Source organism: Rhincodon typus, chromosome 7, assembly GCF_021869965.1.
Source record: "Rhincodon typus isolate 14 chromosome 7, sRhiTyp1.1, whole genome shotgun sequence".
In the NCBI taxonomy this organism is placed as follows: domain Eukaryota; kingdom Metazoa; phylum Chordata; class Chondrichthyes; order Orectolobiformes; family Rhincodontidae; genus Rhincodon; species Rhincodon typus.
Genome location: NC_063338.1, coordinates 20,925,592 through 20,945,034, shown reverse-complemented (window position 1 = coordinate 20,945,034; position 19,443 = coordinate 20,925,592). Strand labels below are relative to the sequence as shown.

Genomic DNA, 19,443 nt, shown 5'->3' with positions numbered 1-19,443 from the left:
AACATCTTTTCAGCTTGATTTAGTGACCTGCAGTTCATTTGAAGGATGACATCTCTGGCACTGTGGGTAGTCTTTCACTCAAAAGTATATCTCTTCAATTTTCATCATGCAATGCTTATCCTCTTCCAACGACTGAAGCATTTTTTCCTCTCTTAAGTAAGTTTTCAAAAGAGGTTTCAGCCATCATAGTTTTGTCTGTAAGGTGAGAGGGCATAAGAATAGAAGAAATAGGAGTTGCTATTGGTCATTTGTCCCTTCAAGCCTCTTCCACCATTCAAGGTCATCACTGATCTACTTCTTCAACTCTGCCTTCCCACATTATCCCTCAATTCCACAATAAATAAAATTTTATTGATTTCTATTTTGATCATAGTCATGTGTCACAGCATGAGGTTCTAATCTACATGGGTCAAAGCTGGGTACAGTGGACAGAAATCAAAAGAATAACTGCATCAATGGTTAAAGAAAATAATTAGATGAATAAAATAATGACAAACTACATCTCATAACACATTACTCCTGCAAAGCAAGAAATATACTTAAATATCTCAGTAATTCTGTAATTGAATAGGTTTTACTTCCAATCATTAGAAAACAATTTACAATAAGAAACAAAAGAAGAAATGATTCTTTATTGAGGTGCCACTAAACAAGGGTGGAATAGCTTTCCAACACTATTCCAACTATAATTTGAACAGCCATTCTACAATCAAAGTTGCTCAATGCTCTTCCTACATCCCATACAAGCTGCAGGCTTGCAGTTTTAAGACAACCCCAAAACAAAAAGGCACACAAATACAGGTTGCAGCTTGGGTCTAAAGAGCCAAATACACAAGTTGTTTCCAGTCCTGACACCCACGACAATTTTTATTGTCCCTGGCAGATCTTGGACAAAAGACACAGGATTTACAAGATTGAGAAAATGTTGTAAACATCAGCTATTATCATTGCCAATCCAAAGATAATGTTTGCAAATTTTGACCATGAGTGTTCACGTGACTGACCAGGTCAATTCTTGATTGGCAAACTTTTAGCTATTTGGACCAGGATATCACATGAGGTTGTGGAATTTGGACTGGAAGATTTTTGTTCCTTTTCTTTGCTTCTGTGCTATTCCAGTGCCTCAGCATTAAGGTATAATGACTCAAAGCATAATGTAGCTTGATGGACAAGCTGTCCCCATTCTGAATGACAGACAGCAAGCTACTCCCTGTCATTACTGTCAATGCTGCCATGCTTCACACAGAGTTCCAGTGTGTCTTTAAGCTATTTTTTTTGCTGTCAACTGGAATGCTGACAATTTGACAGTCACATTTTTAGCCTTCTGGACACAGTCTATGTTTATTTTCTAGGTGTTTTGCCTTGGGGGGGGGGGGAAGGGGGGGGGGGGGGGGGAGGCACAGTGGCTCAGTGGTTAGCACTTCTGCCTCACAGCACCAGGGACGCGGGCTCGATACCACCCTCGGGCGACTGTCTGTGTGGAGTTTGCACATTCTCCCAGGTGTCTGTGTGGGTTTCTGCTGGGCGCTAGTGGAAGCATTGCTGATGAAATTTCACTATTTCAATTCCGTTACTGATATACAGTCCAGGTCTCAATCTCAAACAGAAGCGTGGTGATGATGACAGCACTTTTTCTGACTTGCAGAATTATCGTGAAAACCTCAGTGCTGCAGCGTGTAAACAGCTGAACTGGTGCAATTGATCCAGTGGAGCTTTGAAAGCAGTGGATGGACAAGTGCTCATCCCAAAGTATCTCCTTCACACATACTAGAGGTGGAATAATTGGTTGACCAGGTATGGGTTGACACGAGCTTTGTTTTAGCAACCTTAAGAAGTGGCTGAGTTTCTTGTATGCACAACTGAAGAAATTGAGAGTAGTTTCAAAACCTGGCACTGGATGGAAAACGAAACTAAAATCATCTATAATCTGTAGATCTTGTCTTCTTATGGTCAGTTTAGTTTTAGCACAAAGGTGACCAAGGTGAAAGAAAATTCTATCTAGGCACTGTCTATTGCAACGGAGGACAGTTGATCTCTGATGAGGTGAATTATCACTGTCAGGTACATTCAAAATAGTAGTTGGGTCATCTCATATCCTTTTTTGATCCATAGTTAAGGGATCTGTTTTGGATCTCACACTCGGACAGTTGCAGGCAGATCATCATGAAGCAATTGCAAGATTGTAAAGTTTCTTGGACACTGAGATCTCTGGAGCACAATCTATATAGCCTCAAGATTAACTGAGTCAAATGCTTTGGTCAGGTCAATCAGTGCAATGAAGAGGTACTGGTGTTGTTATTGGTATTTTTCCTGAAAGTGAAGAATGTCTGTCAGGACTACCCCTGCTGAGGACTAGAGGAAAGACCTCAATAGTGGGGGCTCTTATCCCTCCCCAATCTATGGATTGATTGCATAAGAGTCTCGATATGACTGCAATCAGTGTGACCATCTTTGATGACTTCAACTAGAATGCCATCAAGGCCACAGACTTTATTTGTATCCATTTGATTATTTGTTGCAGTTCTCCCATCAATGGCAGTTCACCCATGGATTCTACCACATAATGCTGGAGGATAGCCATCAGAGTATCAGTCACTGTTGTGAATTCATAGCAGTTCAAGTTGTTGAAAATGTTCATTCCAGCACTGTCAGATGACACTGTCATTCTTAATAAGAGACCTACCATCCCAAGACTAAAGGGATATTTAATCCACTGAACCTTGGTCCAGAGACATCCTATTGACTTCAAAAAAGCTTTGTATGTCAAGATAATGAGCATATTGTTGCGATTTCTTGGGTTTTATTATTTTCCAGCACACATCCTCATCTTCCAGATGTCTTTCAGACTCAGTATCCAGATCTTGGAATGCTGCCTTCTTGACGTGTGAACTTAGGTTGTTCCCATCTCCCCTCACCTCCCCCACTCCACCCTATTTCTTTAGCTGCCTTTTCTCAGGAAGGTCACTCATATTCAGGAAGACATTGTAAATTTAGAGTCTTGATAGCTCATGGAATGTGACTGCAGTTTTCCTTCCTCAACGGTCATAATGATTATCCATGAGTGTTCTAACATTCCAAGTTACAAATTTCAACGCTTTCTTTGACCATAAAGATAGTGATCCAATAGACATGGTTCCCGTGTCAGCAGGGAGATGGACACCCAATTTTCAGGCACCATTTTCTTAGTGTTCCCTCCCCATTTGAGGTGAGCTAATGTATCCTGAAGATGAAACTCAGCAGGTCTGGCAGCATCTGTGGACAGAAAGCTGAGTTAACATTTTGAGTGCAGTGACTGTTCTGCTTTCTGTCCACAATTGCTGCCAGATCTGCTCAGTTTCTCCAGCAATTTCTGTTTTTGTTTCAGATCTTCAGCATCCGCAGTTCCTTGCTTTGATTTCTCCTGAAGAGGACTGTTCAGTTACAAATACTGCTGCACAAAGGTACCTCTGGCCCAACACAGGTGGCCAATGACCTTCATTCATCTGTCAAGTGCAGTTTCTTGACTATAGACTTCCAGGTTCACAGCCCAGCATCCACCACTAATTCCCCATCACTACAGGACTTAGCAAATGAACCCTGGTAGAAGTAACGTTGTTTAACATGGCTACCATTGCCTTGGTCATTTCCACACAATCTTGATGGGTTGACGGCAAGATTTTGGTGACACGTCTGATCACATGCCACTGTAGCAGGCTTCCACCTTCATGTCAGCATTATTGTTGTGGCATAATGGAAGTTGGTCACTACTTTTTAAGGGAAAGAGCAACATGAAATATTGACACTGTATTTTCACGAAATAGTCTGTGCAAAGTCAGGTAGCATTCTCATGGTCTCTGGAAACATGAGGTACATGGCCACATATATTTAGGTTAAAACAATAATGGCCTTCCCAGGTGTCATTGACTACCCTGCAGCAATTCAGTAGAAAAGATTTTAAATGATGATACTCAAGGACATTCCGTTTGAATGAAGACAGGATTTTAAATAACAATTAACTTACTGTGAATAATTATACCTAGAACATCAATTGGATATCAAATCTCCATTATGTGTCACTTGGATTGACTTCTCTTAAGGAGTATTTTAACCCCTTGAATGCTGCAACTATAACGAATAAATGCAAAGGATATACATCAAAAGGATAAACCATTATTTTTCATTGCAACTGGAACATAAACACCACAAACATTTATCCACCAAGTACACAGACACACAAGGAAAGCTTATTTCCAGTAGTGTAACATGTGCTTAGATGACCTTGCACTGCGGTTTCCTTTAAAATCATTAATTGTCTGCCTTCCATTAAACTTCACAGCCATTTATATATGTGGAGCGAGAGGCACAGAATGTCTTCAATTATTCTGCCACTGAAAAAGTTTTGGACTGCACTTTCTCTGGCACCGTCTGGCAAGATTATTGCCATGGGTGGCCATACCAGAAGCCACGATCTCTCCACAGCATTACTAAAGGAACTGTCAGAGCACACAAGCCACTCTGCAATGTCAGATGGTGCAGACCTTTATTGTGTGACACTTAAGTAAAATGTGCTAAGAATAAATGCATTGTCATTTTAAAAATAACAAAGCACTCAACAAGGCAAGAGTACAACCTTTTTCTCTCAATCATTTGCAGTAAGGCCCATTTCAGTTTACTTTATAGGAGTAATCTATCTTATGATTTTGAAACATGAAGACTCTTCATTTTTATCCTTTACGATCTACCCTCTTGCTTTCTCTAATGAAACTCTAGTGAGCTTCATGATATATCACATCTTGCAATTCTGCCATACGCTGGAAATACGAAATAAAAACAAAAAATGCTGGAGGTAGGACCATCAATATCTTTAAAGGAATAAAGTAAGTTGAAGATACTGTCAAGCATCCATATCTTGAGCCAAACAACCTGTTAATGCACCCCTCACATGGTAAATCTGTTTTTACATGTAATATAAACAACTGATATCAAAGGGATTGGGTTTGATTATTTCACTGTAGTGCAGTTCAGCAACTGGGGAACCAAGTAAATAGCGCACTATAAAAAGACAGCATAAGCCAACTGATATTAATAATTTAGTAAAAATATTTTTATATTTTCTTTTACTTTGGCCATCTAAACAGGACAAAACCAGTAAGTGAGTTAAAAGAAAACCCAGGCAGACGATTATCAGCATGAGCTGGAAATAAAAAGCTGCAGTGGACAAAGATCTATTTCTAGATCGAGTCTTCCCCATACCCTTCTCCCAAGTTGCAGTCAACCTTTCATTCAACTATGAGCAGGGCAACAAATGTAAGATTGATGGACAATCCATTTCTTTATATTTTATGACCCTCCACAATCAAACTGAACACAAAAAAGCAGTTATTGAAAATTCAATTCCTTCATAGAACAAATAATGATGCATCAAAGCCAACAATGGAAAGAAAATGCTTAACTCGAATGTAATGATTTATAATTAAAGCCAATCTGATCTTGACCAAACCCATTCTAATGAATCCACTCATCACATGTGAAAGATAATTAACCACTGATACAATCAAGTGGAGTGGAATGCAATCCTAAACACCAGTAAAGTTGCCATAGTCCCAGAGGATGATAGGCTGCTATCGTGTTAGAGAGTGAGAGGCAGAGACAGAGAGAGAGAGAGACAGAGATGTTTGGTGGTGAGTTCAACCTGAGAGTCACCATACCTCAGGCAACGAGTGAAGTTGAGAAGGCAGGAACCTTCATGGTAATCTCAGCCAGGGTGGAAACTGAACCCATGCTGTTGGCGTCACTCTGCATTACAATCCAGCTGTCCAGCCAACTGAGCTAACCCACCCCAGTAGTGAATCCTAAACATTGGGATAATGTTGTAAAACTTCAGAATATTTATCTAGTTGCCACAAATTTCTCAAAAGTGAAAGAAATGAGCCACATCTCTAACAACATGGGAAGTTTCACTTGTTTTGAACATTCTCAGCATTTAACAGCAGCCTTTAAGGAGTTATCAACATAACTTCCTCTACTAATTTATTCCAATTGGCCACATACTTTATGGTGAAGGAAAAATTAGAAAGCCAACCAACACAAGTACCATCTGACAGTAGCAACATAACCAACATTTCAGACTAAGATGTTAAGACAGCAGGCAAATTCGCTCCAAAAGAAGATAGTAGGGAAGAAAGTGAAAGATTAGGCTCATTAGTCAGCAATGGCCGCAGGATTTAAGAAGTGTTTGGGCTAAGCGTATTAACTAGAACAACACCAGTAGAAGAGAAAGGTAAAATGAGGATAAAACTCTTGAAAACAGACAGTTTTACAGGCATAGCAGGAACTGCAGATGCTGGAGAATCTGAGATAACAAGGTGTAGAGCTGGATGAACACAGCAGGTCAAGCAGCATCAGAGGAGCAGGGAGGCTGACGTTTCGGGCCTAGCCCCTTCTTCAGAAAAAAAAAAGGGTCTGAAGAAGGGTCTAGGCCTGAAACGTCAGCCTTCCTGCTCGGCCTGCTGTGTTCATCCAGCTCTACACCTTGTTATCTCAGTTTTACAGGCAGACGTTTATTAGAAGAACATATATAAAGAAAGACAAAAAGAGTAGGCAGTTGTACCAATAGACATCCACTTTCCCAGAGGGAGAGAAGAAATCAAAATGTGAAAAAAAAACAATGCCCAGTCAACTGGAGTGCTTTCCTGTGTGTTTCAGTGGCCAGTTCACCAATAATATGACAAAATCGTAGTCATGATACAGGTTATAGAATGGTGATCAATGCAAACTAAAAAGTAGATTTTGAAAATGATAGAAAACATCAGTACCAAGCATTCCTTCCTTCGTACTATTTAAAATGTATAACATGGATTAATACAACAGTATAACTGCCAAGGCAGATGTTAGAAAATTGACAACAGAGAACAGCTTGTTCCTACACAAGCCAGCAAAAAACACACGACTATTCCATCACTAGACAGCAGCAACAATTCTGTGATTTCAACAGACACTATTTTTATTATACTAACTAATGTTGTTTAGTCAAATGACAGGGAGTTGAGAGAGAATAACCAACCTCCACAAAATCTGAAACACCAAACCATCACAAAATATTCTTGGCACCAAAACAAAGTCTAATTTCAGACTCATAAGAATACCCCAATGCAGTTTTTGACTTCAACATGGTCATCAATATCAGATTATGACATGGAGAGATTTCTTTATTATTTAAAATGTGAAACATCCACAATCTTTAAATGGCAAAAGTTGTGACAAATGTGAAGAAACTTAATTGAAGACCCTTGAAATCCAGGAGTTATAGCTTGTTCACCTAGTGCCCTCTAAAAGGAAAGGGTGTGTGAATTCATGTATTTCTGAAAAAGCTATGATGCTTGGATTTTTGTATAGGGTTATTGTTATTGTTACTGTTAATTAAAAAATGTGATAGAGAAGCCAGCAGGTCGGGCAGCATTTGTGGAGAGAGAACAAGATTTAATGCTTTGAGTCCAATATGATCTTCTTTGGAACCTAGTCACAAACTCCCATCAATCACTCCAACACCATAACCCAATCTCAATTCCTTTAAAGTACAAATTCATGAAAAACACCTACCCATCTATATCTTGGAAAAAGGTGAAAACGTTATGAAATTCACTGAGCCAAATGCTCAAGTGTTAAATTTCTTGATAAAAAGTTGATCAATAAATGGAAAAAGGCCTGCTACGGCCTGACAAAAACGATCTCATCTGAGAATGAACTTGGGCTTTCAAAAACGTTAATCATGCTAACTGGGACATTTTAAGAACAATGTGTACTCATGATTCTCATACACTTTGCAAGCTTTTAAGTCATTGTTGCCATATTAAGCCAAATTAAAGTAAAATCAGAAGGTGCCCAGTTTGCTCTGAAGTTAATTTATGGAAAAGTTAATATTCTATTAAGATCTTGAAACATTTCCTCATTTGTAAGTTTTGAAATCAGAAATTTAGATGACTGCCTGTAGTTTCTAAAAGTCTCGTGTTAATTGTAACATAATAATGTTTATTCTTATCATCAGCTTACAACTAAAACAGAAAATTCAATATACTGGAAATACAAGATTAAAAAAAAACCTTAAAAAAGAAAACATGATAAATTGCAGATTTATTCCCTTCCATCAGCAAATTGTTGATGTCTGAAAGATTACACTATTTTCAGATCAAATGGATCGGCTGTGCATTTGCAGGATTTTGTAAAATTAAAAATGAGGGTCCTGGAAGCACATGTTAGAAAAAGAACAAGGATTGCAATGTTGCTCAGAACACAGAAACTTAGAAATCATGAGCTGAAAAATCAGTAAGGTCCTTCTAGTTCACCATCATAGCTGATGTAAATGGAAATCAGAGGAAAAGTCCTCGGATGACTGAAGTCATACTTAGCACAAAGAAAGATGGTTGTAGTTGTCAAGTCCAATCATCTCAGTTCCAGGGCATCTCTGCAGGAGTTCATCAATGTAGATATTTTCTAATCAACCTGTTCAGAGATGTTATTACACACCTCTGGAACTTGAACTCAGGCTACAAAAGAAACCCCTTGCCCCACCCTCTCAAGTTCATCAGTGCAGCATCCTAGGTGAAGCCATCTTCAGCGGACCTTCCCTTGATCATAAGATCAGAAGTTGCTGATCAGTTTGCTGATGATTGCACAAATGCTCAAAAGCATTCACAACTCCTTAGACACTGAAGTAATCTATTTCAATATGCAGCCAGACTTTATGACTTGGACTGACAAATGATAAATAACGTTCACAATGCACAAGTGCCAGGCAGTGACCACCACCAACAAGAGAAAATCTAACAGTCTCCCCCAACAGCCAATGGTAATATACCATCACTGAATCTCCCAGTTTCTGGCCATTACCTTTGACCAGAAACTAAACTCGACAAACCATATAAATACTGCAGCTATAAGAGCAGGTCAGAGGCTGGGAATTCTGTGGCATGTGATTCACTACCGAACTGCCCAAAAGCCTGTACACCATCTTCAAGGCAAATGTCATGGGTGGGATGGAATATTCTCCATTTGCCTGAATGATTACAGATCAAAGAACACTCAGAAATCTGAACTTCAGGACAAACCAGCAGACTTAAAAGGCACCCCATCCACCACCTTAAACATTCACAGCCTTCAGGGCTGCACACAGTGACAGTCACATGTGCCATCTACAAGATATATTGCAAAAAAAAGCACCAAGTTCACTCCAACAGTCCCTGCAAAACCTAAAGCTCCGACAGGAGGACAAGTGCAGAAGGTGCATGGGAACATCACCAATTGCAAATTTGCTCTCAAGCCAGATGACATTCTTTGTTGGAACTATATCATACCTTCACTGTTGTCAGGGAAAAATCTTGAAATTCATTCCCTACCATCACTGTGGGTATACATACACCACCCACTATGGACTGCAATAGTTTAAGAAGATGGTTCACTATCACCTGCACTTGGGCAGTTAGAGATGGGCCATAAGTGATAGCATTTGCCATCAAGGCTGACTGAATGTTACAAAAAGAAACTGACGGTCTCACATGCATGCAAGTTATATTCATGAATTGACGGCAATATTCAACATCAAATTGAGGTGAATGTTTTAAAACTTCGAAAAAGAGGTTTTTCTAATACAAGTACTAATGTCATTATAAATGCTTACACTAAATGTGATTATCACAATGTTTCATGTACAATTAACGATACACTGCTGTTAAGCAAGAAATAGATTGAAACATTTGACAGTTTTGCCTTGTGAAATCTCAGGAAGAAATGTAACAAGTGACGTAGCAGATGGTTATGAATGATTGATTTGAATTTGCAAAATTCAGGGGAAAAGCTTCACCGTCAGATTTTGTGGCAATTGCTCTTGCAACATAAGACTGACCTCTAATGGCAAGCAACTTATGAGTAGCTAGCTTGCATATTTAAAGACTTCCTTACTTCTTACAGGCTTATGCCACGAATAGCACTAATTTATGCTTTTAAATATTCTCCCCATGTTAGCGGATATATATTTATTTAAGAAAACTAGCAAAGCAACTGAAAGGAGATGATAAATGTTTTTATGTAGCGAGTTGTTGTGGTCTGAAAACATGGTGAAAGCAGATTCAAAAAGAGATTCGAATAAATATTTTAAGTATCTGCTAGGCCATAAAACTAATTGCACAGCTTTTGACAGAGAGGCAAACAGGCACAATACATCAAACTAACTCTTTTGTTGTAACATTCTATAATATTCCTCACACTCAAGCAGAACCTGTGTAACACATGCAAAACAGACAAATGCAATCTGCACAGGAAATGTTCACCGTTACAAGATTTCATAGCCAAATGAACTTCAGTACATCTATCTTCAATACAACTTGCAGTAATCACATTGCCTTTGCCATAGTGGCCATCTGGCATATCCACTGCACAAACTCAAGCTGATGACAAATACACACAAGTTACTATTATAGAGTTCTACTCAGCATTATCACAGTTCAGGAGGCAGCCAGCTCTTCACAGAGCAATCCAGTCAGTACTATTCCTCTACTCTATCCAGTAGTCCTGGGCCTATCAACTCATAAGAACAGCTTTCTTTCCCCTAATTGGCCTTAACTAAACCTGCCATAATCTTGTACATCGTTAACAAACTCCTTGCAATCTCCCTTGTGTCTTGGAGAACAATCTTAACTTGTCTGATCTAATCTTGCAGATAAAATCCCTCATCATTTTGATAAATCTATTCAATGTCCTCTAATTTATTTACTTTAAGTGCCAACTGTCACTTGTCTCACCATTCTGCTGGCGTATTTATGCTGCATCATAGGCGATTTGTATCATCCACGCTGTTTGCCACTCCTCCATGTTTGGTATCATCGGTAAATTTTGAACTTTTACCTTGAAATCCAAAATCTGTGCCATTTATAGACAACAAAAAAAGTGTCCTTAGCACTGTCCCTTGGGAAACATCACTGTCAACCATCCTCCAGTGCGAAAAGTAACCCTTTACCACAACCCCTCTACATCAGTGAGGCCAAGTGTAAACTGGAGACCGTTTTGTAGAGCATCTATGCTTTGTGCATGACAAAAGACAACACCTTCCGGTTGCCAACCATTTTAACTCCCCCTCCCACTCCTTGGGTGATACGTCCACCCTGGCCCTCCTCCAGTGTCACAGTAACACCACCCGCAAACTGGAGGAGCAACACCTCATATTCCGCCTTGGGAACCTACAGCCCAATGGCCTAAACATAGAATTCACCAGTTTTAAAATCTCCCCACCCCCGACCTCATCCCATGTCCAACCCTCCCTCTCATCCCCGCCTCCTTGACCTGACACAGCCTGTCCATCTTCTCTTCCACCTATCCTCCCCTCCCATCCTACTACCAATCCCCAGCACTCCCTATCTGCATTCACCTACCACCATCCCACCTACCTTCCCTAGCCCACCCCTCCTCTCTCTATTTATTTCAGAGGTCCCTTCCCCCTCCCCCATTTCTGAAGAAGGGTCCCGACCCGAAATGTCAACTTTCCTGCTCCTCTGATGCTGCCTGGCCTGCTGTGTTCCTCCAGCTCCACACTGTGTTATCTCTGACTCCAGCATCTGCAGTTCTTGCTATCTCTTTACCACAACTTGCAATTTTCTATCCTTAAGCAATTTTTTTTTCCCCAGACTGATACTTTTCCATGAGGTACAGTTTTGTTAATGAAGCTTTTGGTGCTTTTTGAACCAAATGCTTTCTGGAGTCCCTGTAGCTACCATTCACTGCAGTTCCTTCAATATTTTCTATTACTTCCAAAAAAAATTCAATGAACTAATCAAACACAACTTGCCTTTTTCCAAATCCAGTCTGGCTATTTGTAGGCTAAGAGAAGATCCTTGGAAGTTTGGTCATACTCTTTTTGTTTCTTAACTCTAACTCAGTGGGACTGTCTTAACCCTCTATCTTTTCTGAATATTTTCCATCAATAAACATAAACACCATAAACTAATTACTAATGAAAGGTGAGCTTTAATCCATTCCTATATCTACTCCATGTACTGAAGTATACCACTGCTCACTTGCACATTATAAAAACAGCAGCAATGTTGTTTTAAAACACAAAAACTGCAGTCGGCAAACTATTTCAAAGTCTTAAAGCTAGATTGCGCACTCTTTACTATTTTGGATAGTGAGATACAGGGGAACTAATCAAAAAGTACTATTTTGAAGACAACATATGGCATGCTACTAGAATAAGAAACAGAATTTAAGCACCAACTGTGCACAAGGGAGATTATTAATAGAATTATGCATCAACTACAATCACTAGAATCCATTTTTGGGAGCAGATTTTCACCAGTTATAGAGTTAACTGCAAAATACAGCTTAAAGCAATGCAAAATGGTGGTACCCAAGCATCAGAATGTCTGCAAGCATATTTAGCCATAAGCAGAGGAGGTAAGAGCCAAGATTATAGATGGATTATTTCTTTGGGCATAAAATCACCTACGATCAATGGAATTTCTCAAACATCAAAGGATCTAGTACAAGATGAAAAAACTACTTCCCAACGTGACAGCACACCACTCAGTTCAAGGGTGAAGCAGTTATACTTTACAGGATCTGTTTACACTCTCAGAACCAAACATTTAAAATAATTTGATCATCAAGACAGTAATGTTAAATTTTAGGAGCCCAAACATATCTTCAGAATCATAATAAAACTCAAATTTGAGAAAAGGGCCAAAATACCAAAGTTTACAAAAATTCTCTTTTCAAATCAGTCAAAAAATGAAAACTTATTTAATACACAAAATATGGTATATTTTATATGTAATATATATCAACATAAAAAAATCAAAATTAATGGAAGAAAACCCATCTGAGACTTACATGCGCTCGAGCAAGAGACAATAATCAACCATGACGGGAACCATGTCCTGCAGAAGAAATCATGATAAAACAAATCAATTAAGCCACCAGGAATCTGATCATGACAATGTAACAGAATCACTCTGATTTCTTGAATAGAGGTTTAAGATTCAAATTTTTTTCTCAAATAATTCTATGTGAAATGCAACAGAATCACTCCAGAATTTTGGCATAATGATTCAGCTGGCACCACTTGGCTGTTATACACTGGAGGATAATGATGTGAAAACCGAATCCAAGTCCATACTTTTAGTGAGAGCTTTATTTCAGCTGATCACACTCCATAAAACCAACATCACCTGATTATTCGCTTCCCATATTGATATAACCAATCTCACCCAGTTAACTCTTATCATTCCATTTCGTTTCAGGCTTTCCCATAGGCGATATTAAATGATAACTTTGACACTAGATCAGAAGGCTTAAGGTTAAACACCAGGACAGAAGCACAAATTCTTTTCCAGTGAAGTACAAAGAGACTGCTGGATTGTTGGGAATCCTATCCTATAGAGATTGCAATTTTGCCACAGGGTCATAGTCTAAGCCAACAATTCTTAACTAGCATCACCAAAAAGTCTTATTCACTGCTTATTTATTCTGTTGAACTTTGTGAGAATCCTCCGGTACTGATTGCAGCTATGAGGGGAAACTATTCAGTTAACGTACTTCAAAAGTATTTCATTTTGTGAAACACAAATTTTATATCGGAATCTAACTTCTGGTAAAAAGAATTTCATTTGTGGTGCAGATGCATGTTAATCGTATGACATCAGTGCACTTAATATCACAATAGTCTCATGTACTGATTAGTTAATTACATGTCAAAATCATGGCATCACAGAATGGAACAACTTAGATGTATGCCGTTTGCTCCAGCACACTTGTGCCAGCTCTTTCAAAGAACGATCCACTTAGTTTCAGGCCACCATTGATCCACCATATCCATACAATAGTTGCTCCTTCATGTATTTATCCAATTCTCTTCCAAAGGCTACAACAGAAGCTGTATCCTCTGCTTTACCAAGCGGTATATTCTCAATGTCACCTCTGGTTCTTTTACCATTTTTGTATAAGCCTGCATGCTCTGGTTATCAGCCACTGAAAATAGCTGTTCCTAATTTACTCAAACAAATACTTCATTTTAAACAGCTTAAATCAAATATCCTCTTCATCTTCTTTGCTCCAAGGAAAACAAACCCAGCCTCTTGCGTACTTGCAAAACCACAAGCTCTGACCGCCCAGTAAACCTCTTCTGTACCTGAAATCTGAAGTCTCAATTTTCCTACAGCGTGGATGCCAGAATTGGACATAATACTCCAGCTGAGGTCAAATTTGTATGTTATATAGATTTAGAATGATCTCTTACCTTTTGTACTCTATGCAATTATTTGTACAGACCAGGATTTCTCATGCTTTAGTAGTCTGGCCTGTCACTCACAAAGATTTGTGCAAAACAGCATAGGTCTTTTCTTTATTTTGCAGACCTCTGAAAATTGTGCCTATCAGTTTAAATTTGATCATTAAAGTCAAAGGTACAAAAAGTGCAATATTGCCCACTGGATTCTCCTTGAGATCATTCGCTAAATTTGTTCTATTGGTTTGTTGGTCTCCATTTGCTTTGTTGCAACAGCAGCATGGGCAGCATGGACAATAATGAGAATGTGGCGAGAATGGAAAAATGAGATTCTCAAAGTCAAAATAAAGTCCAAACTTCCCCTTAAGTTTTCAAAGGCCAGAAGAGAAGCTCAATAATAAGTGGCAAGGACAGTATTTCCATTTATTTGCATCTTATCATTGGCCAATCCAGCCTCATTTATATACAACAAGCTGTCTACGTGCTCCACCATTGATGATATCAAGACTTCTACCAAAACTTCAGCATTTTACTATTTAAACGATGACAGTTATCAATTTCAATGCTTTGTGAAAATTCCCAAAATATAATCCATCTCTTTGCAGCTTGTTTTTGGTGGATCTATAATATATCTGACATTATTTTTGTGTTCAGCAGTTTTTTTTTCTTTTTTTAATCTAACACTGCTGTTTCAATAACAAACTGCTTCACATGCATTGTCAGCTGACCCAAATTATCATTTGTATGATTAATTGAATCTTGCAGTATATATTTTCACTGATGCTCTGGTATCGGCAGAGTGTATACATCTGCGTCTCATTTCGATCTGAAACTCTTGCAAAAATGATTCAGAATAAGTGGGGGTGGGTAATTTGAAATTTTTAAAAGGGTTTAGCACCAAGCTGGGCAACATCAGGCATAGAGAAGGATTTTCAGTGCCACTGTTGGAGCAGATTCAGTGGACCAAAGAGCCTATTTTTGCTCCAACATCCTACGGCCTGTTATAAAAGTTTTAAGTTGATTCATGAATGTACCCACAACATGGGAATATCTTCTGTAGGCTGGGGAAGGTGATGGCACGGGATGTTTACAACAAGGTGAGGCACCTTGTGAATTGTTCTGGTTTTGACGATACGAAGGTGGGTCATGTTGTGGACAGCGTGGAGGGCTGTTCTAGGTTACAAAGGGACATTGATAGAATGCAGAGCTGGGCTGAGAAGTGGCAGATGGTGTTTAACCTTGAAAAGTGTGAGGTGATTCATTTTGGAAGGACAAACTTGAAAGCAGAATACAGGGTTAACGGAAAGATTCTTGGCAGTGTGGAGGAGCAGAGGGATCTTGGGGTTCATGTTCACAGTTCCCTGAAAGCTGCCACCCAGGTGGATAGAGTTGTTAAGAAGGCGTATGGTGTGTTAGCTTTCATTAATAGAGGGATTGAGTTCAAGAGCCGTGAAGTTATGCTCCAGCTATACAAAGCCTGGTTCGGCCACATCTGGAGTATTGTGTCCAGTTCTGGTCGCCCCATTACAGGAAAGATGTGGAAGCATTGGAAAAGGTGCAGAAGAGATTTACCAAGATGTTGCCTGGAACGGAGAGAAGGTCTTACGAGGAAAGGTTGGGAGAGCCACGGCTTTTCTCTTTAGAACGACGAAGGATGAGAGGTGACTTGATAGAGGTGTACAAAATGATCAGAGGTATAGAAAGAGTAGACAGCCAGAGACTTTTTCCTAGGGTGGAGGTAGCTTTTACGAGGGGACATAGTTTTAAAGTGAAAGGAGGTAGATATCAGGGAGACATCAGATGTAGATTCTTCACTCAGAGTGGTCGGGGCATGGAATGCATTGCCGGAGAGGGTGGTGGAGTCGGCCTCATTAGGGGCATTTTAAGCGGCTATTAGATAGGCATATGGATGATAGTATAAGGTAGCAGTGGAGGTTAGACAGACCTTAGGTTTCGGGTAAAAGTTCGGCACAACATCGTGGGCCGAAGGGCCTGTACTGTGCTGTACTGTTCTATGTTCTATCTTATGTTCAATATGTGCACTCAAATTTGGAAGAAACAAATTTCAGTGAATTTCTATAAAGATCAGTTCAAATTAAATTTCTTAAGTTATATGAACTGGGCTGAGATTGAGGGATATTAAATCATGTACGCTGTGAAATCACATTATAGCATATGAACACTTAACATTTTTGCCATTGAGATTTTATTTGAGGCTTAATCTTGTTTGTTTTAAAAATGATCTAGTAGTTATGCTGAAAGCAAGGTATTTCATAGAAGTACAAACATTTGTTCACTAATATCCCTGTTGCAATTTCACGATGACACTCCTTTGCTTTGCATCGGAGTACAGACCAGCAGTTCACATCAAAAAGCCAGGTTTGAGACAATCCGAACTATAGTTAAGCAGAGTGAAATCTTTCCCAAGGTCTGACCCCAGATGTGAAATACAATGTAACAGCCTATTGGTAAGCCCACGCTCTTCCATTATAAATAGAGGATTTCATTAATACAGCCTGCTGCAACTTCAGAATGTCCTAAAACACTGACAGAGGCATTTACAGGCAGCTGCCTGCATCAAAGATCTAAGACAGTCAGAAAAGAACGTACTGACAGCAACATTATGTTCACTTGCAGTCTGCTCCCTGCTTGCTGCTCCCCTCTCTCTTCTGCATTCACTCTTGCCCCGAGTATGAAGGGAATAGGGAGGAGGCACAGATAAGGTTAGCATTGGGAGGAACCACCAATGAATGGAGTGGGGCTCAAATGTGGTTCCTGTTTGGCCCTAGGAACTACAGTGAGAGAAAACGTTTCTGCTGTAGGGTCAGACAATTAGATGGCCAAATCATTGACAGTTGTTCTAAGCAGACTATGTAAATCCTGATATCACACAAAAAAAAAGTCTTCGAGTTGAACCAAGTGACACTGTTTGGCACTCTTTTAGAATGTTGAACGTTGTTCTCTTTGTTGCTGGTGTTAACACAACTGAGGGATGAAATGTTGCACCTAAGAACATCGTCTGGATATAAATAGCTAATACCGAAAGAAGCTTGAGCTTATTTTTCTATGTTTTTCCTCCTGCGGTCTGAGGTTTCCTGTTTCACAGCCCATAATAACATGTGCCTGGTTTTGGTATTTTGGATATGCAACAAAGGAAACCTGCTTTTCACTTAGACTTGTGAATATTCAGCTGTGATGTCAGGAGATCAATCACATACCACTACAATTGGGACGATGCTTCAATCAAACCACTACAACGAGACAACACGCATCCAGAAGGTTAGGCCCTGCATGCCACCAATTTACATGACATTATATTGACAAGCACGTAGACTGTAACAGTTCGAGAAAGCCACTCACCACCATCTTCTCAAGGGCAACTAAGGACGGGAAATAAAAGCTGGCCCAGCCAATGACAGCCACGTCCCACGATTGAATAATTCACAAGGCTGCAGGTACCGGTGAGAAACTAGACAGCACCAATTCCTGACTTAAAGGTCTGAGCACTTATCTGACCGGCGCAGCATTTTATCTAGGCTTTCACATGGGCCAGCCTTCCCCAAAATCTCAGGTCACGCTCCACGGACAGCGAACCCCTCCGCCCTCCATCCACAGAAGTCAGCATCATGAAAACATCTACTATTCAGCACATCATCATTGCCAATCTCAGAATACTACAGAAGACACTTCAGCTCTTCACCACTGCACTTTGAGGTGAATGGCACCTTACATTGTGATGTTCATGCCAGGTCGCTCTGCAATCAGTGTACACATATCTCATAACATTTACACAGGATTCCTTTCAAGGCTTTTAGCTTGTTTTCTTCGTATTGAATCATTTTATATTTGGACACTCACAGCATCTCTGCCTTCCTTTCCCTTTTAATGCAGTGCTGCTTCATTCAGAACTTATAAGTCCACATCATTGCTGCCTTGCCATACTTCTTAGGACTGATAGAAAGCCAGGCAGCTTGTTACGGTTGCTATCAGGAATACGGAGGTGGTGACCATATTGACATGCAACATTGTACTCTGTCAAAGCCACAGAAATAGCATGTGCCAGCAGCTCTGCAAGAATCATTCTACATGGCATCAACCTGATGGCCACGTCTGATAGTCTAAGGGGAACAGTGCTTAGTTGAGTGGAGGGGGATTATGGAAAATCATTGGCATCAAGGGCATTGTCCAATCTCAGTCTCAGGGTTGGCCAAGGTCAGTCAGACACTTGGTGTGATCAGGTCGAAGAGTCCATATTCTTCCAATCCAGGGAGCTGCATTCCTCTCACAGCTAACTGTAAGTATGCAAGAACATCAGGCTTTATAGTCAATGTCTCATTTTGTGAGCAACATGTGGGCCAGCATGTGGTGGGATGGTCAAAGATTGGTATTTCTACAATAATTACATCACAATGGATTTGTGTGATGTATTTTATGATGCACATACCTACATAAAGTTTATCTGCTAACCTCAGAAGTCCACGTAGAGGCATATCAGGGCCATCCTTTTGGGAGGCCTTCATATTCTACCTGGCCTTCCCTGTATTGCGGTCTTTGCTAAAGTCTCATTTGTGCTTGTTACCACTGCTCAGGAATCATACCACTGACAAAGTGTTACATTTTTGATATTTTCCACAAAGGTTCATTGCACCCTTCCCAGATGAATGCAGCAATAACAGGTTCTATCGTCACTATGACTGTCATACAAAGACTGTACAGACAAATTGAGGAGACTCATGGCAGCAGCAGGCCCAGGATCAACAGTAAACTCTAGCAGCTGGATACAACCTCCACATGAATAAGCTGCAGAAGTTCACTCCAGGATGCAGAGGAGCTTCAGGAAGCCCAGAGTGTACCAATCTCACTGACTTTTTCTCCATTTGACCAAAGCACATTGAAAGTGCAGACAGAGGATATAATGATTGAAGAGAGTAACCCTTGTCACCCAGCAGGCTTCATGGTATGACATTCATGTCTGAATGAGGCAGAAACTTGAGAATTATCAGGAATATAGAATCATGGCAGCATCTGGAATACCTGGTGCACAAGTCTGAGTTGTGGTAGTAATGATCACAGATGATTTGCGCATTGATTAAGTGGAATTCTTTACTGTTAATAATTCAGATGCAATATAATATGGCACTCCTCATGTGATCAGGCTCCAACACATCTGAACTCCAGTCACGGATGCCGATCTC

At 39.9% G+C, this 19,443-nt stretch overlaps 1 protein-coding gene across 5 annotated transcripts in view; it reads right to left on the bottom strand.

Annotated features, from left to right (window-relative positions):
• Positions 1-19,443, bottom strand: part of vps8 (VPS8 subunit of CORVET complex) — a 518,442-nt gene that overhangs the window by 410,085 nt on the left and 88,914 nt on the right. For all 5 annotated transcript variants that reach the window (XM_048598730.1, XM_048598733.1, XM_048598732.1 and 2 more), the window contains one exon: positions 12,856-12,902. In XM_048598730.1, the coding sequence (XP_048454687.1) occupies positions 12,856-12,902 (47 nt within the window). The remainder of the gene's footprint in view (positions 1-12,855; positions 12,903-19,443) is intronic.